This window comes from Cryptomeria japonica, chromosome 8 (assembly GCF_030272615.1).
Source record: "Cryptomeria japonica chromosome 8, Sugi_1.0, whole genome shotgun sequence".
Lineage (NCBI taxonomy): Eukaryota > Viridiplantae > Streptophyta > Pinopsida > Cupressales > Cupressaceae > Cryptomeria > Cryptomeria japonica.
In genome coordinates this window covers 513,433,134-513,458,668 of record NC_081412.1, presented here as the reverse complement: position 1 = coordinate 513,458,668, position 25,535 = coordinate 513,433,134, and the positions used below count along the sequence as shown (strand labels likewise).

Here is a 25,535-nt window from a genome sequence, read left to right as displayed (position 1 = left end):
GTCCCCATTTTAATGGGGCGATGTGTGAAATGGTCACAACAGTATGATGGAGAGATAAGGGGAAGGCGCAAAGTGGAGAGTTAAGGGTTGCATGACATTGGAGTGATAAGGAGTTTCGTTCTGGAGAGATAAGGTTGTTGATTGGAGAGATAAGGTGTAATGTCCCCATTTTTCTTGTGATCACTCAGTTGCATAGTTTTGCTTGTTAGCCACCTTCGCTGGTGAATCCAGTGGTTAGGAGGTGATGGAGTGTGTGAGTAGGCCCCATACTTAGCTAATGTTGGACTTGGTCGCTCTAATTAGAGTGAACTTTATATTAAAATGTTATAAAGTTACTTTATTCTAAAAATAGAAATATTTTATAAAAGTGACTTTATAAAGTAATATTATTTAATCACAACATTAAAAGTCCTTAAGTGGCACGCCTACCTAGGTAAGTTGTTTTGTTTTTTAAAGGTGGTCAAGTGATTAATGACAAATCATACCCTCAAGGTTAGACGCCGAATTGGAGAAGGAAGATTCCAATGGAATCTTTAATTGATACCATTGTGAGGTGCGATTTAGGGTTTGTGGGCATAAAGCCACATTTGGCGTGGAGTTTAGGCATCATATCATTCATTTTACTATAATTTATTTTTGTAATCGGTCTGCAGCAGCAAAACAAAAGTTTTAAGCAAATTGGGGACAAAAACCCCCAGGTTGCTTGTGTTTGGACGTAAACCCTCTCACCTTTCAGCATAGCGGCACATAAGGGAGCTTCAATTCAGGCCATTGGGAGGTCAAATCTGAAGCATTTGGGATTATTACAGTAATAATATATCATCTACAACAATTCTGGACAGCTTTTGGAAATTAATCATCAATCCAGGCATTGGCAACAACAAATCTCCATAGAAGGGAAGCTAAAGTTCAGGCCACTGAGGGTCGAAATCAGCAGAATTACAGACATAGCAGCATCTACAGGGCATAAATATCAGATCTAGGCAGTTTGTAAACGTTCAACAACAAATTTGATAGCCATTCTTGCAAGCCATACCCTCCAGTAGTAAGCCGTACCTTACTTTCATGCCCGGGGAGTAGAAAAAATAAATACAAGCAAAATCGGTGTGGTTTATAGGTTTGAATTGATTGTTAGGCTTCTAGAATAGCAATTCAGGGTGCTTCATGGCTGAACTAACACTTGATTGATCAGCATCATCATTTCTATGGGTCAAAAGCAGGGATTTTGGGTACGCTCGCCTGGCAACATTGAGGGTTTTGTACCAGAACAACTATTTCTTGCATTCTTTATCTTAGATAATTTAAGTTGGGTCTAGTAAAGCTTATTGGAGCCATTGACAACCTTTGGAAGCTCCTGTGAAGATCCATTCCTTATTCGGGCAATAAAATTGAGCCCACCAGGCAAGCTCTAGATACTTGGTATGTGACTTTGGGCTTGTTTGAAATAAACTTGCATTATTTGGCAATATCATTAGCTGTAATGAAATAACCAAAACTCTGAATTCGGTTTTCAGTTTGTTGCTCTTTGATTTCTTGCAATTATATTACGATTTACATCATCCATTCATGTTTTCTAAACCCTTAAAGTGCAAGAAACCCAAAAACCACATGAAAACCTAAGGCAACTACTCACGGGTCAGAGAATTCAATCAAAACAAACCAATCAGATTAGAGCCAATTCCTAGTTGGTATCTTTCAGTGGTATCAGAGCATAATCCTGCCATCTTGTGTGGTGGTAATTGCATTCACTTGGTGTGATTGGATTTGGTTTTCAGTTGGATAGTAAAAAGAATCAACATTACAGGGTTATGTAAAAATAAACAAGTAGGGAGGGAATTTGATCAAACACTTGCAAAGAGTTCAAGACACTCTAAAGGTACAACTTCATCTAAAAGTACAAGGAAGAGGCCCCCTATTAAAGCATTCAATGATACACTCATGAGCAACTATCATAAGTATTGTTCCCTTCCAAAAAAGATACAGGAAATGCTTACCTTCACCCAATTTATGGGTATTCCAGATGTAGTTGAAGATGCTATGAATTCATATCAACTACAAATAAAAGGAGAAGAACCGACTGACTCATCCATAAATGAGGTTTGTAAAAATCTCTATGAGGAATTTGATGAACATGCTACAAGGGATGAAGTGGTACCTATGAACGTTGAAAATGTTGGTATCAGAGCAGGTCCAGGCTAGGATCCCCAAGCACATGAGAGGTGTGGCTTAAGGGGGGGTGTTGGTGTTGGAAATAAGCCACACCCAGATTGATGATGGATTGGTCCAAGAGGGGCCAGTATCTCAGTGGTAGAGCACTCTAGCAGCGTATGGAAAGTCCTAGGTTCGAGTCCTAGCTGTTCCATGTCTCAACAGAAAACATATCACAAAGGTATGGCAACCATTTTCATTATTATAACAATAGTTCTTTATATGAACACAATGATGATTCAAAGGTCATGATACATGAGGAGGAAGTTGTAGGAGGGATTCCTACAATTGGCACACAATAAATGAGTGTTAAACAAGAGGGATGCAAAGGGAAAACAAGCCATAGCAGCCCTGACGTTTATGACAACAATCTTACTACTCAGTATAATCATGATTTAGATGCTTTGGTACATGAGGATGATGGTTCTGAGGGGTTATCTAATGCAAACACTCATTGTTTGGGTGTTACTAATGCTTTGGATATTGATGATACATGTCACAATGACTCTGATTTTTCAAATCAGACCTTAGATGATGGGAACAAAACAGAAAATGTGCCTAATGGTGATGGTTCTGAGGAGAGTTTGACATATGTGTGTGAGTCTATCTTGATAGGGGAGGTGTATATTGAACTTGGCAAATCAGCAGCCTCTAGCATGTCATTCGAGCCACCCCAAGAGGTTCATAACAGCAACACACTTGATGAGGATATGTGCGAAGTTGGTAGCACACTAGAGAGTGTTTACCAAACGGATAGTGATGGTGAGTCAGCCTCTTACCATAGTACAGATGACAAACCAGGAAAATTGTATGGGGGTGATGAGTTTCATAATCCTCATATTTTGGCAGGGCAACTAAAGGTGAACGAAGGCACGATTGCTTCAGCCTTAGAACACTTTGATGTTGTTCAGTAGTTGGCGGTACATTGTTTGTGGACACCAAACACATATGAGCACCGTGATGGTGGACTTTCCCTTACAGAGTTTTAGGCACTGAGAGAAGCAATTGAGATATTGAAGAGAAATTATCTACAACTATTATCAGATAGAGATCATCTTCTCATGCTCGATGGAATCTATCATGATGCTTTAGAGGGAAAGGAAGAGGAGGTTGATGAGCACACATATGAGCTTGAGGTTGCCATGGACTCCTTGAAGAACACTCAGACAACTCTTCAAGAGTCTCAGTTACAGATTGAGGAACTTACCGTGGAGTTGAGGTTGGCACAGTATTCACCACCCACAGGTATAGTTCCGATTCCTATGACATATACTAATGATGAGCATATACCCACTGGTAGCAGTAGTGAGCACATGGAGGATGTGGCTACATCCATTAAATTGTCTGGAGCAGTTGACATATATGGGATGAGTGCTTTAGTGGAGAGTAGCAGAGGGCCATTTGTTGCATCAGGTGATTCTGAGGATAGCCCTATTGTTGTGGTACATGATGATTTTGGCAACGTCTCCTATTTGAGGATTGGGATCACTCCTTTTGACTCAATGGGTATTGAGGGTCATGTGTTGCCAGATGCAAAATATGTAGTGGATCAACTTCATGATGTTGGTAGTGGTCCTATTGATGTCTCTCTTAGTGGAGTTGTTACGCTAGAGAGGACTTTGTTGAGTAGGTATGACATACATACTCCATTGATTAGTTTATCATCTGATTCTCTTGACATGGCAACGATGTTCTTGCTGATTAGTGACTCCATGATCTTCGACACCTTATGGACAGGTAGTTGTCCAAGCCAGAGTCATATACCCTTCCCAAGTTTGGCATTGATTAGATCAATGTTTCAGCATGAGATTATTGAGGGGTATGCCTCTTGGGTATTCTTTGATAGGCATTGGTTGGATGACCAGTTTGCGATCATTCATGTTGCTGGTCAGAGTTATTACAGCGAGATAGGATGCCCATTTGCGTTGGGATTTGAGAATGCAAAATATCACACCCGCATAGTTTTGATGTCCTACATACACAAATGGTTATGTGCTGGTGATGGTGATGATATGGTACTCTTCTTCTACATCACATATACTAGTATATATATTCATGTGGGACCTGGGTATTGATGTGTCTGGTACATCGCTTCACATAGACTTCCATATGTTGCTTCATGGTTTGAGATGTTTGATTAGTTTTGCTCGGATGGAGCAGATAGTTGTATGGTCAGGAGTCACCGAGGCTTGCATGCGATGGCTGAGTTTGTTTTTTATTTTGTCACACCAGAATGAATCAGGTTCCAGGATTGTTGCTATGGACTACTTTGTGATGCTTGGGCAGTATGTATTTACTTTTATGTTCAGAGGGGTACAACGTATGCATAATGGATCTTTGCCGAGATTATCCTAGAGTCCTAGCATTGACATATATAGTACATTCATCGATTGGACCTATGATGAGTGGTTAGATCGCAGGGGTACTGATGTTGATATCAGAGTGGCGCAGCGGTTGGATGGCGCTGCATATCTCGCATTGGTATGGGATCCGGATGTTGGCTTGCTGGGTACTTTGTTCCTCATAGATCACCGCATGATATTGCATAACATTCATGTTAGACTAGAACAACAGGAGCATTCAGTATTTTTTGTATGACTTCTATGGGATTGTGGTGGTACATGGAGGCATTGCTTGTGGACAAGCAATCTCCGGGAAGGGAGGACTGTAATGTCCCCATTTTTCTTGTGATCACTCAGTTGCATAGTTTTGCCTGTTAGCCACCTCCATAGGTGAATCTAGTGGTTAGGAGGTGATGGAGTGTGCAAGTAGGCCCCATACTTAGCTAATGTTGGACTTGGTCACTCTAATTAGAGTGAACTTTATATTAAAATGTTATAAAGTTACTTTATTCTAAAAATAGAAATATTTTATAAAAGTGAATAAAGTAATATTATTTAATCACAACATTAAAAGTCCTTAAGTGGCATGCCTACCTAGGTAAGTTGTTTTATTTTTTAAAGGTGGGCAAGTGATTAATGACAAATCATACCCTCAAGGTTAGACGCCAAATTGGAGAAGGAAGATTCCAATGGAATCTTTAATTGATACCATTGCGAGGTGCGATTTAGGGTTTGTGGGCATAAAGCCACATTTGGCGTGGAGTTTAGGCATCATATCTTTCATTTTATCATAATTTCTTTCTGTAATCGGTCTGTAGCAGCAGAACAAAAGTTTTAAGCAAATTGGGGACGGAAACCCCTAGGTTGCTGATGTTTGGACGTAAACCCTCTCACCTATCAGCATAGTGGCACATAAGGGAGCTTCAATTCAGGCCATTGTGAGGTCAAATCTGAAGCATTTGGGATTATTTCAGTAATAATAATTCATCTACAGCAATTTTGGACAGCTTTTGGAAATTAATCATCAATCCAGGCATTGGCAACAACAAATCGCCATAGAAGGGAAGCTAAAGTTCAGGCCACTGAGGGTCGAAATCAGTAGAATTACAGACATAGCAGCATCTACAAGGCATAAATATCAGATCTGGGCAATTTGTAAACCTCCAACAATGAATTTTATAGCCTTTATTGTAGGTCGTACCCTCCAGTAGTAAGTCGTACCTTCCTTTCATGCCTGGGGAGTAGAAAAAATAAATACAAGAAAAATCGGTGTGGTTTACAGGTTTGAATTGATTGTTAGGCTTCTAGAATAGCAATTCAGGGTGCTTCATGGCTGAACTAACAGTTGATTGATCAGCATCATCGTTTCAATGGGTCAAAAGCAGAGATTTTGGGTAGGCTCGTTTGGCAACATTGAGGGTTTTGTACCAGAACAACTATTTCTTGCTTTCTTTATCTTAGATAATTTAAGTTGGGTCTAGTAAAGCTTATTGGAGCCATTGACAACCTTTGGAAGCTCCTGTGAAGATCCATTTCTTATTCGGGCAAAAAAAATTGAGCCCACCAGGCAAGCTCTAGATACTTGGTATGTGACTTTGGGCTTGTATGAAATAAACTTGCATTATTTGGCATTATCATTAGCTGTAATGAAATAACCAAAACTCTGAATTCGGGTTTCAGTTTGTTGGTCTTTGATTTCTTGCAATTATATTACGTTTACATTATCCATTTATGTTTTCTAAACCCTAAAAGCGCAAGAAACCCAAAAACTATATGAAAACCTAAGGTAACTACTCACTGGTCAGAGAATTCAGTCAAAACAAACCAATCAGATTAGAACGAATTCCTAGTTGGTATCTTGCATAAGGAGAATGTTCGGAGTGATAAGGAGAATGTATGGAGTGATAAGGAGTGGAGTGATAAGGTGTGCTTGGAGTGATAAGGAGAGATAATTTCAGAAAGTAAAAATGGAGGTGTTAAAACCTCATCATACAAGATAATGTATTCAGGAATGGGGTCCCCCACCATGGCTCCACTGGTTCAAAGCTCCTGTCAAAAGCCCTCATTGACCAAAAAAAAAAATATTGTACACTAGCTTTAAAATTAATACTATTATGCACTATTATAGATGGCACTTTGATGGGGAAGGAGCGAATCCCTATAGTTTATAATTAATACTATAATTTAGTTTTAAATTTAAACTAATAGACTATGAATATATATATTAATTAGTTTTAAATTTAAACTAAGAGACTATGAATATATATATTAATAGTTATATAATAAACTATAAGTTAAAAATAATGTAAAATTTATAATGTGCATATTTAATTTTTAATATAATGTATAATATATATAGCTTTTTGATGAAGGAAACTTAGGTATTTAGCTTGGTCTGATCCCAAAGAGACCACTTACAGAGGATCTCTTCCCACGAGGCCATTTCCGAGGAGTTATCGTTCCCCACACTTCACTTGTTCAAACTCACGAGCTCAACAACCCAACAAAGGTAGAAGGCCTGCAACCTCAATGGCCCAGTAGGTTTTTGAATCTTGGTGGCTGCCTCACCAATGGGGTGTTTCTACTATGATACTAAACATCTGAAGGCATATATAATATATATAGATATAGTCTTATAGATATATAATTTATAATTTATAATTGATATATTTAATTTTTGCTCAAACAAAGACATAAAATTCATTATGTGAGCAATATATCCAAAGTGCGCCATGAAATAAATCTGAATGACAGCAAACAAGCTTACATACTTGCAATAAAACAGCCTCCAACACATAATCATTAAAATTTGTCTCTACCTAAAATAGTAGTTGCAAGCTAGGTATTACCAAAACCAGTGACTTGCTAATCTTTTACTTCAACTAAACAAATGCCTTTTGTTGAATTCTACTCCATTTAAAAGTCTTAACAATTGCCATTAGGGAATATAAAGCATTGCAACTGTGGAATATGATTTGATAAGCTTTCTCAAATATTGAACCTACACTAGAAAACTCCTTGCCTCAATCACAATGAAAGTCTTGGATCACTTCAAAATGGCTTCCACTTTTACTAAATTCCTAACAATAGCTAGATCGCTGTCTCAAATTTTGATCTTAGCTACTTCATAGACTTGGCTAATCTTTGATCTCATACTTAGACAACTATTTGGCGTATTTGGTGACTACCCTTTTAAAAAGTTAACTGAATGTTCTCCTATGTAATCAGCAGTTTGAATATAAACAACAAAAATCTATTTTCTACAATTCACGGGTTAAACTCTATTTTATTTACTCTCTATATCTCTATGCTATGGAAATGCCACTAAGTATAAAAAAATATATTTTGTGTCTATTTTACTACAAATTTTAATGATTTTTTAAAATCCAAATTTTAACCCTTTTTTTTTCAAAAGTCATACTTTTTTTTTTTTCTTGAAACGATTTTTGCTGCTATGATATAAATCATTGCAATTGTGGAATATAGCTTGATAAGATTTTTAAAATATTGAATTAACCCTACAAAACTCCTTGCCTCAATCACAATGAAATTCTTGGATCACTTCAAAATGGCTTCCACTTTTACTAAATTCCTAACAGTAGCTGGATTGTTGTCTGTTAAGTTTTGATCTCAGTTACTTCATAGACTTAGCTAATATTGAAATCAAACTTAGACAACTATTTGGTGTATTTGGTGACTGCTCTGTTAAAAAGTTAACTGAATATTTGCCTATGTAACCATCAATATGAATATAAAGAACAAAAAAATATTTTCTACAATTCATGGATTAAGCTCTAGTTTCTTTATATATCTCTATGCTATGGAATTGCCCTTAAGTTTTTTAAAAAAATAGTTTTTGTCTCTTCTTCTACAATTTTTCTGGTTTTTTTTAATCCGATTTTTCCCAATTTTTCCCGATTTTTTCAAAAAATCTTATACTTTTGGTTTGCCGAATTTTTCCCTAAACGATTTTTGCTGCTATGTACCATACTACCTTCACTTCCCTTCTCTTCTTCTGACTCTTCGTTTTCCTTGTCCTTCGAATGAGATTGTTGTTCTGATTTTTTTGATGCTGATTCATCAGTTGAATAGATCTCTAATTGATGAGCTTTTCTATTCTTGAAGCACTTATGGCCTAGGGCCCATGGCTTCTTGCAAGTGAAGCACAATTTCTTTCTTAGCTCATTAGTCAAGTCTTCATCCATTTTTGATGTTGATTTTTTGGATTGGTTTGAATCTTTATGAAAATACTTTTTTTTTCCTTATAGCAGCAAGCTCCATGCTCCTTGCATTCCTCATAGCTTCTTGTAGAGTTGGTGAATCAAAGGCTTTCACCCATCCTCTAATTGGCTCCATTAGTCCACTAAAAAGGACCACAAGCCTTTTCTTTGTGATGTTTGGGACCATAACTGAAAGTCTTTGAAACTCTAAGATGTAGGCATCAAGGGTACCATGTTTTAATTGTGCAAGTTCTCTAAATTGCATTTTTGGGTCTTTCTTGTCGAATCTTTCAATGAGCTTGTTTGTAAACTCATTTTAGGTGGTCATCAAATTGTGGCCTAGTGTCACCAAGTTGTGGTACCATCGCTCGTAGGTTGTTCCATCCAAATTGTAGCGTAGCAAATTTAATGGCATCCTCCTTTGACATTAGTCTTATTGACAAATAATTGTCCAACTGAACTCAAGAACGAGCTGTGCACTTGTCACTCCCATCAAAGTGTGCCAAATCCACCTTCTCCGAAGCTTGTTGGTAATTTCTCTACACAACAAGATCTTTGTTATCAATCCTTCCACCACCCCTCTTCTTCCTCTGATTGAGTAATTGATCAAGAGAAAAAATGCCACAAATCTTAGTTGATAGTGTCACATAATCTGCATAGACAACCCTTACTTCATCCGCCAAAGGAACATGGGCCTCTAAACAACTTAGGCATCCTCCCAATGTGGAAATGTAGGTTGAAGTGGTCTAGGAATAGACCTAGAAGCTATACCAATAGTGTGTCCATTAGTGTTCTGTTGATTGTTGCTGTTGGAGAAACTAGTTTCACCATTCTGAATTTGAGTAACCTGGGGTATATTTTGATTGAATTCGGCTAACATTTGGTATTTCTCTGGAATTAGGAATGTCTGATCAGTTTGCTCCCTTATCCCTCTCTGCCATGATTCAAGGTGGGTTGTGGTTTGTGGACTTTGATCAACTGTCATTGTCACTAGTAAAACCCTGCTATGCTTTTTGAACTTCTGAAAAGGGATCTTTGATTGGGGTTTGTGGGTTTTTATGAACTATCTTTTTCTGCTCTCTGATGTAATATTTGAGTTCTTTGTTACTCATGGAGAGAGTTGCAGCTGCATTACATGTTTAAAGGCATAGGCTGGAAAAATCTCCAGCTCTGATGCCATTGTAATCATAGTTGAACTACTCGCGACTTGGCTCGACTTGCCAAGCCCTTGGGAAAAAAACTCTGCGAAAACTCGGGAAAAACTCTGAAAAAACTTGGCGAAAAACTCAGCAACTTAAAAACACGCTTAAACTTAGTAAAAAATGCATTTTTTTTGCAAAATTTAATGAGAAGATGCATCCAATGAGTCAATAAATGATAACACAAAAGAAACAAGCTGATTCTAGATATATTTAAATGCAAAGTGTCTACAAAATCCCATCCTCATGAGGAACGCTGATGGTTGGAAGGCTGGAAGCAAAATAGTAAATTACTAAATAGTTTTTGTAAAAACAAAAGTAAATACATCATTACAAATTACAATTACAACTTCCTCTTCCCAGCTCTAGCAAAAACTTGGGGAGAGGTAGAACTAGAGGGTCTAGACTGTCTAGTTGTATAAGTCTGCTGTGGGACTGGGCATGACTGTGCCTCCTCGCTCGGTATGGTTGATTGAGACTCATCCTCCATCCTGGATGAAGCTATGTCTCCACCTGCTTCTGGCACTGGCAATGAATCCTCATCCTCCTCCATGTCATCCAGCCTGAAACCAAATCCACCCCCCTCCTCCATAGCCTGCCTCTCCAAATCAGTGATGTCAGTGTCGGAAAACAATGGAGGCTGCTCTTGTGATGTCCAATCACTGTATGGATCTATATCATCCAAGTCAATTGGACCACCTTCTAGTTCCTCTACCTTCCTTGCGCGCAATCGAAGATTATATTGCACGTAGACAAGGTCATTGAGCCGTTTCTGCGCTAACTTGCTCCTCTTCTTCATGTGGATTGCTTCAAACAAGCTCCAATTGCGCTCACAATTGGATGAACTGCAAGGCTAACATAAGACTCTGAGGGCAAATTTTTTGAGATGTGGGGTGTTTCCACCCCAATTTTGCCATCAAGCATCTGCAAAATAAATAAAATGAAAAAGTTAGTAAGCAAAGAGAAAAGAGAAAACATAATTTATCAATCATTTTAGTATTTAGATCCCAAAATCCAAATGGCAAATGTTATACCTGGGGTTTGAGTGGTTCTTCCTCTCCTAGCCATCTTTGAAGAGAATAGCTTACCCCTTCCTCCCTCATAATTTTGGAGCTCACTCGTAATGAGGTCTCTCTCCTCAACATCAGGGACCATCCTCTCAATGCATGTATTGAGGCCCTCCATGACTTCTCCATTCGAATTTGAGTAAGAACCCCCGAACCTAAAATGAGGGTTGAGGAAGTACCCTGCTGCATGAATGGGTTGGTGGAGCTGATTGTTCCACCTCCTATCAACAATTTCCCAAATGGGATCAAATTTGAGGCTATCCCCCTTGTAGTAATTTTTGATAGACTCCTTGGCCCTATCCATGGCCTCATAAAGATATCCCATTGGGGTTTTATCCCCATCCACCAAGCGAAGAACTCGAACCAAGGGCTCTGACACCTACAATTGAAAAATACAAATTACAAAAAGATCAAAATTTAAATAATGAAGTTACAAATTAGTAATAAGAAACTTGAATCAAGAATAACTAAAATTTAAAAATTAAAGTTTTGAAGTAAGTTAGTAACAACCTTCACAATCTCTGCAGCCCTTTGTGCAAATTCGCTGTCGAAGACTATGCATGCGACAGCCTCTCCTTCAGGGTTCTTTGAATAAGGTGAGTTAAGCCATTCTCCACTCACAAACATTTGTTTCAAAGAAGTCAATGCAACAAGAATGCTTTGCAACGTCAAGAAAATCGTTGCAAACCTTGTGACACCAGCTCTCACCAAATCTTTCCCTTGGGTGTGCTGTCTCATCAAATTTAGGACCGAAGGGTGATTGTAAATATATTTGGTGATCCTCCTTGAATCTTCCACAACTGGAGTCACCCACTCAAGTTTTCCTATGTCCTCCAAAAGAAGGTCAAGGACATGTGCTGCACAAGGTGTCCAAAAAAGAGTGCGGTGCCTCTCTTGGAGGATTCTTCCTGCAAAAGAAGAATTTATTCTTAAGAAATATGCAACCAAGTAAAACAAAGCCCACAACAAATGAAAATATTGCTAATGCCTAAAGGTGATAATTCAAAAGGATTATACCTGCAGACACATATGTTGCTGCATTATCTGTGATGATTTGCACCACATTCTCTACCCCCCCACCTCCATGATGACATGCTCCAACATTCCAGCCAATGTTTCTGCATTTTTCACCTTGTTGGAGGCATCAACAGATTTCAAGAACACTACATTGTCCTTGCAAGTGACCAAAAAATTGATGATGGTGCGGTTCTTGCCATCTATCCACCCATCAGAAAGAATGGTGCAGCCATAATTTGCCCATTCAATTTTTTGATCCTCCATCACTTCTCTTGCCCTAACAACTGCATTTGTCAGCAACCTGTAAGTGCAAAGTGAAATTAGGACTTAGTACACAATTTTGATTTAATAAACAAGAAATCTAAAAAATAATTAAAAATGAAATCAAGTGGACTATGTAGTAATTTACTAACCTCCCACTCAAATCCCTTGTTGGTTGAAAATTTTGTACACTTGGGGAAATATACAAAATTGTGGTTTCAACCACAACACACGAGTAAAAACTCTCCTAATTAAGGGAAGGCTCCCCCTATCTAACTACAACTTCGAAAATAAAATGGGATGGGACAACAATCTTTCTTCTTTTTTTTCCAAGAAAGACAATATCCTTTTCTCTTCACAGAAAAGGATAGAGATTGAATAACAGCAGTAACCACTTTTAAGTGAAATAAGAGAAAGGAAATGAAGTTTCCTGAAAGTGCAAAGACTTCCGTCACTTTCTTCAGGATGGGACAGCAATACCAAGCTCAAAGACTTGACTATTGGAAGTCCTATCTACCCTTTGCTATACTAAATTTTACAACGAATAAAAGATAACAGCTCAAAGACTGGAATAATCTATTCTTTCAACACAAAGACAAGAAATAAAGCAAGCTCAAAGACTTGCTGCTATTTCTTATCAAACAGTAATTTTTCCTCAAGAATAGACACAAGCTCAAAGACTTGCTACTCCTTCAAGAGAGTTTCCTATTTTAATTAATCTTCTCTACTTGCAGCTCAAAGACTTCAAATTAGATTGGACTAAGCTCCTTTAGAAACACTTTGCATAGAAGAAATAAAAAGATTCAAACTCAAACATGTAGCTCAAAGACTCAAAACTTGAGTAATCCTTTTTTTATTATTCTTCAAAAACTTTCAATCCACATACATAAGCTCAAAGACTTCTTCCTGTAAATTTGGCAGAGTTTTTGCTTGCTTTCCAAAAGATATATTTACAATGGACCCTCAAGTATTTATAGAAGAGGAGCCTTGAGAAAAAGGTGGGAGGATCCTAACTAACTTGAGAGATTCTCTCAACCACCAAGACTCATTCAATAAATAACTGAGACTTCATTAACTAACTAAGAGTTACTCCAACTAACTAAGACTTATTCCAACTACAGTCCTAATCGGACACAACTTGTAGTTGCCTTACATGTAATTACAAAAGTGCAAGTAATGTGTAACTTGCATTTTACAAAAATTACTTTTACATGTAACTTGTCAAAACAAAATTACAACTAAAGATTACAAAAGAGGGAAAATTCAACGAAGTGTTGAAAAACACTTAAGTTGCATTTTGTGAAGACACGAATCCTTGAAATTTCCGAATGCTCGCTTGTAATTCCTCAGGATTCGGTTGATGGGTGTTCTTGGCAACAACCATAGTCTTCACAATAGTGTCATGGCAGTGGAGGAGCGCGGAATTGTTTTTATCCAGGATAAACTGGATTTCATGCAAAAAGGCTTGGTGTTTCATCAATGCTTGAATTGAAGCTGCCGAGAATTGTTCGCTCCTCCATTCATTATGAATCCTCATCTGTAAATCAGCAAGAATTTCTTCTTCTGGAATCAACTCTCCATCCTAACTTACTATATTGCAAGAGGCCCTTTCACAATGTGAGACAATACCTTGATAGACTTCATCCCGGAATCTCCTTGCATCACCGATCTCCTCAATGAGGGATTTAAGAACAAGGGTCTTGTTTTCCATGAGTTCTTCAAATTCCAAGTACATGACTTTGGAAGAGATGATGGCGTGCTCCTGCAAAATACTCAGCTGTTGTTGGGGCATGGTATGCCAGATTTTCAGACTTTTCTCAACACTTTCCAGATTCTTTTTGAAAGTGTTAGAAGTCTAGTCCAGTTTCTCCTCAATGGTTTCCAACTTAGACATTATTTGAAAAATGTCTTTTACTACTTGTACACATTGATCATGAAGCTGATCAACCCAGGAATCCAGTGCTTGTACTTTCTGAGCAACCCTTTCCACTCCACGAATCGATTCTTGGGAACCAGAAGAACCTATGGAGTTACTCCCTTCAGCAGCAGGTTTTGTGATTTTATGAATGGCTGCCATAAGCTGTCGGTTTTCCTCTTCTAGCTTGTCTTTCTTCGCAAGAAGATCGTCACACCTTTGCACTAGTGAAGCAACGGAAAACTGAGCATCATGTTTAATGACCTCATGTGTTTGCTTGCCCAATTCTATCCTTGTAACTTTATAATCAGCAGCTGACATTTCATCAAGTGGCTTATCTGCAATAGGTTCCACAATTTCAGCTACTTTCATCTTGTTGCTATCAACAGTTACCCTAGAGATAGTCTTGGTCTTCTTAGCAACTTTGGATCTAGACTGTTTGAGTTGCTGGTAGTCAAAGGCATCAGGTGAGATATCTTGCTTCTTCCTTTTCGGGGTGAAATAACTAAGCCATGGAGGCAAAGTCATCAATTCACTTCCAGCAGCAGTCATAGGCGAAGGAGAAGCAGTTTCTGTTTGAATTACCATGGTCACCCTGGGAGGAATATCTATTCGGACAGCGACCACACTTTGCTCAGTTACCAATGGACATGAAGATTGCCTCATGAATTCTTCAAAACCAGAAGTGGAAGTATCAATTTCTGATAACTGAATGCAAGTGGGATTATCTTCAGGAACTTTCAACACACTTTCTTGTTGTCGATCAGGAGAAGGCTCGTATGCTGAAATGGGAACTGCATTCTGAGGAGACTCATCTACGAACAAATCAGGAGGGGAAAGAGGCGTCTCAATGGAAACTGGAGGAATGGCCTCATGAGGCGAGTCTAAAACTGGAGACTTAGGAGCATCGTCAGATTGCTGCCCCTCATCTGGATTATCCAGATCAATCACCTGAATATGGAACCGTGATTTCTCTTTCCCACGAATAGTCGTCTCCTCAGGAGGAAGCACTACTGCACGACTGACTCGTAACTTGATCCTTGTGCCTAAAGATGAAGCACCCTCCTTGTTATCAATTTGAATCTCAGACTTCCATCCAAAAGGCCCTGTAGAATCATCTTCTTTACCAACCTTGATTTTGATAAGTCTAACAGCATTACTTTTCAGCCATGCATTAGTGTTGGCCAAGATAGGCTGAAATTTGTCAAGGATGGAGATGCACTCCTTGTGTGACCATTGGATCAAAGGAAGTGGAGCTTCTTCAACCCTCTGTGAAGTGTATTCAGGATCAAGTATATGTCCGTCATCGATCATCCCTTGTGGGATATCCGTCAAGTTTAAGTCAACAATTTGCTCAACAGTGAGCCTGCAGTAATCCATATTCAGAATTTCGGCTTCTGTGCGGAGATCTACCCAAATGTCTTCAATGCGATGAACATGCCCAAAGGATTTCTTGATCTTCTCCTTCATACCTCTATAATCAAAATCAGCTCTAGGTTTGAACCTCTTAAGTTTGATTTCTTGCAATTCAGCCTCCATGGCCTTAGCCTTCACAGATGTGACAAGGGAGTATCGACCAATTTTTAATGGGTTAGTGGTAGAGATCCCCATTCCAACCTTGTGTCTAGCAGACTGAAAAGCATGAACAACCATGATCTGTCTTCCCAACTCCATAAGAATTATCTTATCAGTTGGGTATCTTGGAAGCATGTATGGCTGACCATCATAGCATCCAATCCTCATATAAGTGAAGGTGGGAAATTGCAAGAACAAACACCCATACTCAGACACCTTGACCCATGCCTCATCTGATACTCTTTTGTTCTTGAGATCCATGTCAAACTGACACATGAAATATCCGAAGAATGCATCTTGGACTCTTCTAAAATGCAGTCTGCTGGGTTTCAATGGCAACTGGTCATAATATTCCCAAACTGGTATAAGCGAGCAATCACCCTTGGTAGAAAGACCTGGAAAGTGTCTAAGTGATGCTGCTAAATATACCAAATAAGAATTCATGAAGAAGGTCATGGTGGTAGGAACTGCTACAAGTTGTTCGCACAAGGCATCGCTGATGACTTCCCCCCATGAAATGTGAGGTGACTGTCGTATGAACATAATGAATTGATACATCCATGGCTCAAAGACATTGGAATGCTCAAGGCCCATCATCCTGCTGAGAAGAGTGATGGTGTCTCCTATCTCCCATTTGAAATCACAACGGTACAACTTTGCCCACCTTGAGAAGGAAGGACGTGGCTCTTGGATCCACCTATTGATGTGTCGCTTGCAATCTTTTTCCCTTTTCACATAATACTCTGCTGCACTTTCTTTGGTAATTTCCATATAAACAGGTGCAGGAGGTATTCTGAAGACCTTCTCGATTGTATCCACATCAAGGCGAACTATAGCTTCACCATCATCATTTTTGATGACTCTTGATTCCTTGTCAAAATGATGGGCGCACGCAAGAACGAACTCAGGTTCTAGGGCAGCCATTGGGAAGGAAGATGCATGATGGATATGGCTGTCCAACAGCCACTGCAAGTTGTTATCCTGTGGATCTTCTACCCTGTTGATGAATTTTGCCATATCAACGTGCCCTATCTCTGTATCCCTGATGCGATCCAAAGGAGAAGAAACCTGGGAAGGTGCAACCTCATTCTGGTATTTGTCATATTTGTATTTCATTTTCTTTGGAGTTGGAGATGCTGGCAAATCTGACATTGATTGTGAACCTGGAATGCTGTGATGAAGACTTAAAAGAGTTGAAGCAACATCATAGTTAGCTGCAAATATCATTCTTCCTTCTTCAAATGGGTAAAACTTTGATTTTTGAATTTCACAGTTTTGAGAGAGGAAGAGGGGAAATATGTGGAAATGGGAAAATCTTGACTTTGACCAATTTCGGATCTTGGGAGAATTTTCGCAAGTATACAAGTTGGAAAGGACATACATGCAATCGGGGTTTTAAAACCCGAATACAAGTACACTTGTAAATTCGAAAATAGAGAAATGGACGAAAAATGAGATTTTGACTTGCGGGAAATGATGGAAATGGAAAGTACGGATATGGGGAACATGAATAGATAGAAATGGGAAAATCCGGGAAAGTCATTTTCATGAAAATGGGAAGAACACTTCAACATGTAATCCGGTTTTTAAAACCCGAATTTGCAAGGGAGGAGTATTTCACACTTTTCAACTTGGAATTTTAACCAAAAATGGTTAAATTCCTTAACCGTAGGGGAAGAACAAGAATTTCCAGCGAACTTCTAATCAAGATTAAAAATCCCGAATACAAGTAAAGAGGGAATTTTGGGAAGAACAATGCAATTCAACAATTGCATACCAAGGGGAAGATTTCTTTCACAAAAACCAATTTTTGGGGGAAGAACAACACATGCCAAAAATGCAACTAAGAACGAAAATTAAGTAATCAAGAAAATAATAAAATGAAGGAAAGAAAGGAAAGAGAACATACCTTTCTTAAAAAAAGCAAATGCTTCTCCAATAATGCAACAATTCTTGGAATGAAGAAGCAAAACCGGTCAACAAACCCAAACCGCAATGCCAAAACCTTTACATGTTTTTGCAAGAATGTCTTATATGGCAGCAAAATGCAAACTTGGAGGCACAAGAAGAGGTCGAATCTTCCTCAAATTCCAACGCCTTAGAATGGAAAGCAAAAACGATTCCTCTTATCAAAGATTCGTGGCATTTAAACCCTTCAAATTTGCAGCCAAAGGAATCACGTTTTTGCAAAAAATGTGGTATTCAATGCATCATCAATGGGTCATTAAATGGCTCGAATCTTATCCCAAACTCCACGCCTAGGTGAGAGAAGGGAAAACAATTTAGGAGAATGCAGATTTGTGGAGTAAAAAACGGCCAAAATGTAGATTGAAAGAACCACGTTTTTGCTGATTTAGCTCCAAAAACCAGTAATAATAAACTCTAAATGGCGAAAAATGTGTTTGTAAATGCATGAGAATAGGATAGAATCCTAAACGCCTTGCATCTCCAGCAAATCTCCCCAAAAAAATCGCTTTGACATCTTCAACAAATCCATTTTTCATGCAAATTGGGTTTTGGAAGACAAACAACAAGTTCGAATTACCCAAAATCATGCAAATCGGGTTTTGGGGTGAAAATAACAAGTTTTATTTTTTACTTTTTCACTTATCAAGCCAAAATCGGGTTTTTTTGGACAAATGACAAGTTTAAAATTGTCAAAAATGCACTTGCAAGGCAAAATCGGGTTTTTTGGAGCAAACTGCAAGTTTAAAATACTTGTAAAAGGGAAATAAAATCCCTACAACAAGTTAGAAATACTTGCACATATGTAATGGGGATTTAAAATCCCTATTACATGTAAAAACCATTACAGTAGGGTTTTTTTGACCAAACTGCAAGTTTACTTGCAGTTGAGCCAAAAAATCCCTATTTTAACTAAACATGACCAAAAAACAATAAAAAGATAAAAACAACAAAGGGGAAACTTAAAACAAATTACAAGTAACATATTTGAAATAAAAGTGCACATGTAATCAGTCAAAAATTCCCCTACAAAGACCAAAACAATGAATATCATTAAAACTTGTAGTTTGAAGAAAATTCTCCACCTGCAGGCGGGGTTTTAAAACCTGAAATTGAAAGAAAGGCATAGCAAACGAACCCAGAATTTGACGAAATTTGAAACATAGTTCGAGGATGGACTGAGGATTAAGCCAGTCCAAGGATTAGTCGAAATTCTGCCTTGGGAAGCATGCCATAGAGTAAAATTTTTCATTTTTTCACAAAAATCTCAACGTAGTGATCCTTCATTTTTGGAAACAAAAATGAGGACAACATCCCTGCGAGTAGGGGCCTTGTACCCCTTTCTTGAAACTGTCATAGCAGTCACCAAATTCAGCCAATAAGCATTCTCTGCCACATTGAATGCAATGTTGTTGAAGTACCAAAAATCAGTAATTGCAATGTTAGTTTTCTCATGTACCTCCTTATTCCATCCAGTGGCCTCTAATGATGGTTGTGCTCCAGGTGTGTTCCTGGGCACAAAATAATCACCTATCGAGCCTGATCATTGATGATGGAAGTGGAACAGTGCCAGGTACTCTACTAGAGGAAGCAGAAGCAATGGGCGAGATGATGGTGGGTTTGCGGATACGTGGGCCACGCTGAGAGGCCACTATGCCCTCAAGTGCTTCTTCTTCCTCTTCAAGGTCAATAGAAACACCTTGAGATTCAGCTATGGCAAATTTCATGGCTAGCTTTGCCCTCTCCCTTTGCAATTTCTTCTCTTCCCCAGCTGCAAGTAGGGCATTCATTTGTCTTTTTATTTCTTCATTGGTCCCAGGGCATGCTCTAGCATCATGCCTATCTATTCCTGCAAGGTGGTATTTGAGGCGGTTGATGCCTCCATGAAGTATTCTCTCACACTTTATGCATATAATTGACCCAGGATCGGGACCCTCATAGGCATACCTCCATGCCCCATCTCTAGCACCTCTAGGACGGGTGCCTATATATCCAGATGGGCATGGATCTAGTGGCCATTGCTCCCTTGCCATGATTAATGCTTACTTAACCTACACGTACAAAGTGAAAAAAAAAATTAACATTTTAGTTAAACAATTTAGCACTAAGCAAACCATCTACATTAGTTTAAATAAATTTAGACATCATTCGAAGTTTTTTTAAAAAAAAGTAGGGTTTGAATTTTTTTTTGAAAACTAGATTCTTCAAAAAAATTGTGAAAATTCAACAAAACTTGTCAAATCTAGTGTTAAATCTTGTGCAAATAACTTAGAAATGATTTAGACTACCTAGGAATCATTTCTAATCAATCTAAATGCAACAAAAAATAAACAAATTGTTTTAAAAAAGCATAGAAAAAAAATTAAAAAACTTACCTGGGAATCTGATTTTCCCTTCAAATCCACTTGGAATCACTCAAAAATCACTCCAAATCACCTTGCAAGCCCTTCCAAGTGAACTTCCCCCTTCTCAGCCCAAAACCCAATCGAAAAACTAAATAAAAATGCATTTTGTGCCGTTTTCGGCTGATAAGGGAATGCGAGCGAGTTTTTAATAAAAACTCAGCGAGTTTTTGTCACTCGCCAAGTTTTCGGCAAGTGTGTCATCTATGACTGTAATAACGACCTTCAATTTTTTGAAAATGTGAGTTATCTTTCAATTGGAATGAAATACATAAGAACTTGCTTTTCACTTTCTGATCAACAAGATCTTGAAAAGGGAAAAGTGAGAGCATACGATGTCAGGAATACATGGTAACTAAAAACAACTGCTGAAAAGAAAGGATGAAGCAGCAAGCCAGCCAAACCACTTATTTAGTGGATGCATATACAATACAGAAATTAATTGTATCTTCCACTTGTTCAGTGGTGAATGAGGGGTGCATCCACTTATTCAGCAATAAATCTTATACAAATTGTAAGTAAATGATTGGAAACATCCACTTGCAGTGGGAAAGCTTATACAAAATGAGATGAAAAGCAAGCTCCTTCCACTTGTCCGATGGTGGATGATTACAATGGAAACCACTTATCCATAGGGTAAGTATCAAAAAATAACGAGAACAAATCACTGGCAATACTACCATCCAGTGTTACAGTGTTAGGTCAAACATAAACATGCCAAAAACAATGATATATCTGCTGTGATAAAATACTGATAAAGGAACGGTGCTGCTACAAGTGGTGATATGTGAAAATAATTTTCGAAACACCCCCCAAGGAACCCACAAATCAACTATAAACCTTCCAGCTCGTAAAGAGCAACACTATACCTCAGAGATAATGTTGCAAATCATTGGTACAAGTCGGCAATACTGTTAAATGTGCTGCAACATAGCTGGGAAGTGATCAAACAACTTAGGAAGTCTTCACCGGACAAAATAAAAAGACCATAAACTAGATCAATGCCCTAAGAACACCTCTAAAATCCATTCAACTCTCTGAGAGCATGAAATACATCTTTGAAAATGTATATTAGACATTTGCAGGTCTGAAAACTCTAGGACAACAAGTACAAAGGACTATATGACCCTCTTGAAAGTATTTGAACTCCAAAGTGAAATCCAAAAATGAAAGAACTAAACTCTAGTGATCATGGCACCAAGTTCCAACTATCAAGCAGGAAAAAGCCAAAAAGGGAAGGCGATTCAACATTTGGTTCACAAGCCTTGGACTGAAAACGAGTATGGTTTGCACCTGGCTGTACGAAATAGCAATAACAGCTCTTCAACTCCTTTGAATTAGCAAATAAATAGTGCCAAAGGGGGTGGCTAGGACTGAAGGACATTGTCAACTCAGCTTGAAGGAACAAGAATCATAATCAACTCCATACATGCATCCCAAGACTGAAATAAATCCTCCTGAACGGTCTGGCCCAACAAATCCTTCCTCTACCGCTTCACACAAACTCCAAGAAAATCTCAACAAAACTGAAAGCAACTCTCCAACATTTACAAATTTTTTGGTCATTAGGTGAAGGTTGTGTGGATCATCTTGATCATTTGTACTATTGTGATGGTTAGGTAAATTGTGTGTGGCAGTGCCATGTATATCTGGTGCCTATGTTGTAAAGTCTTTGGACAATGGTTTTGATACACAGGGAATTATACATCTGTAAGAGTCTGATCCTTAAGTTCAAGTTTATTGGGACATGTAGTTTCAGTTGCAAAACTACCAAAGCATGAAACTTATAAAGTGATATTTGTTGATGAATGAATTATACTTGTAGAACCCTCCCTGATTCTGTGGTTGAAATTCCTATGCTTTCCATCATTTTTATTTTCCATGTTTATTTCTCTTCTTTGTTTCTTTCTAAATGCAGTGTATTCGTATTGTGCATGACACTAAATTGTAGCATGCATAACTAAAAGTTAATTAAGTCTGGTTAATATGAGAAGCCTTGTCAAATTAGTTAACACTTTCAATTCACATGTGCAAAATTAGTGGACAAATCATTCTTGTCGATGGCTAAATTAAAGTTAAATTTCATCTATTTTCAATGAAGGAAATGTGAATATTAGAAGCAGCAAGCAGTTGACTTATAAATTGCAGTGCACTGTGAAGGAAAACGAGTGTTCATGTTAACTGTGAGGAAGGCCCCAGTCAAGGGCTTGCATTTGTACAAAAGACATTTGTCAAGGATTGACCGCTACATTTTTGTCTTTATCAGCAGTCAACCAACTACCCTATTCACTTATCTTTTGAATTCTCTTTTGATAATGATGAAAGTATATCCCACCAAAATGTGTGTAATGTTTTTCACATCATTTCATAGAATTTTTTTAAAACCAATTTATTAATATCCTTCAACAAGGACAACATGATTGCAAAGTCAATATTCATCTTCATGCCATGCCAATAATAATGTAACACAAGTGTGAAACACACTCTAGTAGTCTCACCCTCAATAATTTTAATGGTTGCAAGTTGGGGGCATTGTCTCTCCACTTATATCTCTTGATGATTAAATATAAATGCAATATAGTTGTATCCTTATTCACATATACTCATATACCTATTTTCATAATGATTTACTTGTTCTTGTACTTGTGCTTGTATACCATGTCTCTAGGCAAGCGACTATGGCTGCAATCCCTAGACATTTTGTTAATTAGGAGAGAATACACCTTTCTAAGCCCAACAAATTCCTCATTTTCTAACCAGGCCCATGTTGATAGTGTTCGTTAGTGTTCAACTTCCAAATGTCTCAATGTTTGGTCCCATTGATTGATAGAGTTTCTTGACAATCCATTTCCACGCCATTATTAGGACAAATAAATCAATGGTACGTACTTAGGATGCACATAATAGAAACTTAAACAAGAAATGCAATAGAAAAATAAATACGAGAACTTGAAAATGCTCAAGCTATTTGAAGGAGAAATACTTATGGCTGAATGTTTATTTTTGATATTATTTATAATCATTTTCTTAAATGTTTCAATGTTTCTTGATTAATATAGTTGTTGCATATTCATATATAATGCTAACAGTGTTTTTCATGTTGATATATGTAACAGATTTCTTTAATTGGAATAGGGTGAAACTTATGTATTGTGATGGTGCCTCTTTTGCTGGGGATTTATATGATGAGGTGTGTGGCATGCAGATTTATTATTCCCTCTTACAAAAATTACATCTTGGAAAGTTTTATGATATTTAAATCTCCATTTGATGACGTGTTAAAAATTTAAATCCTAAATAATCTTCACACAAATCCATTAAATGCTTTTATGTTTCATCGCTATCATATTGATCCACATAGGCTGGCATGATTTCCTTATTTATTTTCTTGAACTCAAGCATTTATTCAATGATCAAGGGTAGTTTCAATTGTTTAGGGTTTTGACATATGGTGCAAGGTTTTTATGACTACTTTCATTGAACGTCAACACTTAGGATCTAGTGTGGCGCTTGTGGTTGAATCCCATGTTTTTATGCTACCTATAGTCTTATTGAAATGTACCTTTTTTAAATTTTCAGTTTTGTTTTTTCAAGTGTTTTTTTAATTGTTTTCCCGATGTAAAATTTAGATAATAAAATGCTAATTGAATTTATTATTACAATCAAATAATACTAACCATAGCTATAGGATTCACAGAGTCTGGCCCAAACTCGGCGAGTCCCGAGGCAGGTCACCTTTGCCGAGGCTAGAGGACCCTAGACTCGGACTCAGCTAAGTCTGGATGGGTCTGCACAGACTGGCTGAGTCTGTTAGACTCTGCAGACTCGCGAGTCCCGAGCCTTGGACTCTGCTATGCCAGCACATGACAAAAAGCAATTTTTTTTTTAAAAGTCTTAGTTTTAAGTGCAATAAAAGGTGCATAGCTTTTCTCTTTTGCCCTAAAAGGTCATTTTTCTTGGATTAGTTGGAAGAGAATGAATAGTTACAAAATATTTGATATTTTCTTGGTAAATTGTAGTGTAAACCCCTGATTATTTTTTTTTGAAAGATTTTGCCAAATAGAAAGAGTTTTCTTGACAACGCTGATTAAGTTTATTTGCTGATAAGTTTGAGAAATGTTTTGAATGCTTTTTTACATTACTTTTGGAGCATAGTCATTCCTAAACTTGAAGATAACAATATGAAAAGACTGAACATGTAATGTCCCCTTTTCTAGGTGACATGAGATGAGCAGGGGTTGACCTACCATTCGAGTTCCTGTAGGTCAACGACATGGTTAGGGGACTCATTCTGAGGGTCATGGAGCTTTGCAGGGGTTATGTGAGCCGTTTCAGACCTTCAGACAAGTTCTCCTATTTTTTAGGGAGAACTGGCAGTTGACTGAATGACCACCTGGGGGACCAAGGAGTAGAGCAGGATCCTTTTGAGCAGTTACAGGTGTTTGGAGAGAGCTTCCTACTTTTTAGGGAGATTCCCTACTTTTTAGGAGGTTGTGGCAATTTCCATATTTGAGGTTCCACGAGACCATACCATGGTTTCAGTTTAAGGAGATTTGGGTGTGTTTCCTAGTTTCTAGGAGCATCCCTAGATTTTAGGGATAAGACTGTCAGTGGATCCATGATTTCCGACTTCAGTCACAGACAAGTGGCAGGTTCCGTTTCAGGCTTTTGGAGTCATTTGAGCCTTCTGCAGCTATTTGGGTTATATTTTTAATATATTTAAATATTTCCTAAGTTAGCATTTAATTATTTAAATAAGGCTATGTTTATAGTCATTTTGGAGTAATAAGGGGTTTTTGGCTTCATTTGGATGCATATGCCCATGTGTTATAGCTCGTTGGAAAGGTCTTGAACTTTTCTAAATGTTTCCCATTTGTCAGGGACCCTTTTGATGAACAAAATTCTTTTATATTAAAAAAGTGGCGTTTTCTCTATACTTGGCGACTAAAAATGAGAAATAAGACTTTATAAGCCTAAGCGCACTTTTCATACACTTTTAGGGTTCGAGCTAGAGGGAAGGAGTTATAAGGAGATGGTAACCTAATTATCATCCATCTTTTACACATTTTACATCTTGGATTTGAGATTTGGCTCTGGAAGAGCTTTTCAGCATCTGGGATGCCAACCCCAATGCCTTGCCTCTTTGGGACATAGCCCCCAATACAGTGGTTTGGATTTGCTTGCAACTATTAGCATCTTGGAGATTGTACGACATTGTTTCTGGAGGTTCAGCGATTCTGATAGAGTTCAGCGTGGGATTTGGGGTTCCTAACCAGTTGGGTGTACTTGGCAGCCGTACGGCTGTACCTGGCAGCCACTTTCCTTCCCACATGCAACACTTGGAGGGATGGAATCTTGCCGTAG

At 38.0% G+C, this 25,535-nt stretch overlaps 1 protein-coding gene across 2 annotated transcripts in view; it reads left to right on the top strand.

Moving 5' to 3' along the window:
• LOC131047798 (pectin acetylesterase 12) overlaps positions 1 to 25,535 on the top strand; it is a 160,916-nt gene that overhangs the window by 34,437 nt on the left and 100,944 nt on the right. For both annotated transcript variants that reach the window (XM_057981582.2, XM_057981581.2), the window contains exon 4: positions 23,288 to 23,361. In XM_057981582.2, the coding sequence (XP_057837565.1) occupies positions 23,288 to 23,361 (74 nt within the window). The remainder of the gene's footprint in view (positions 1 to 23,287; positions 23,362 to 25,535) is intronic.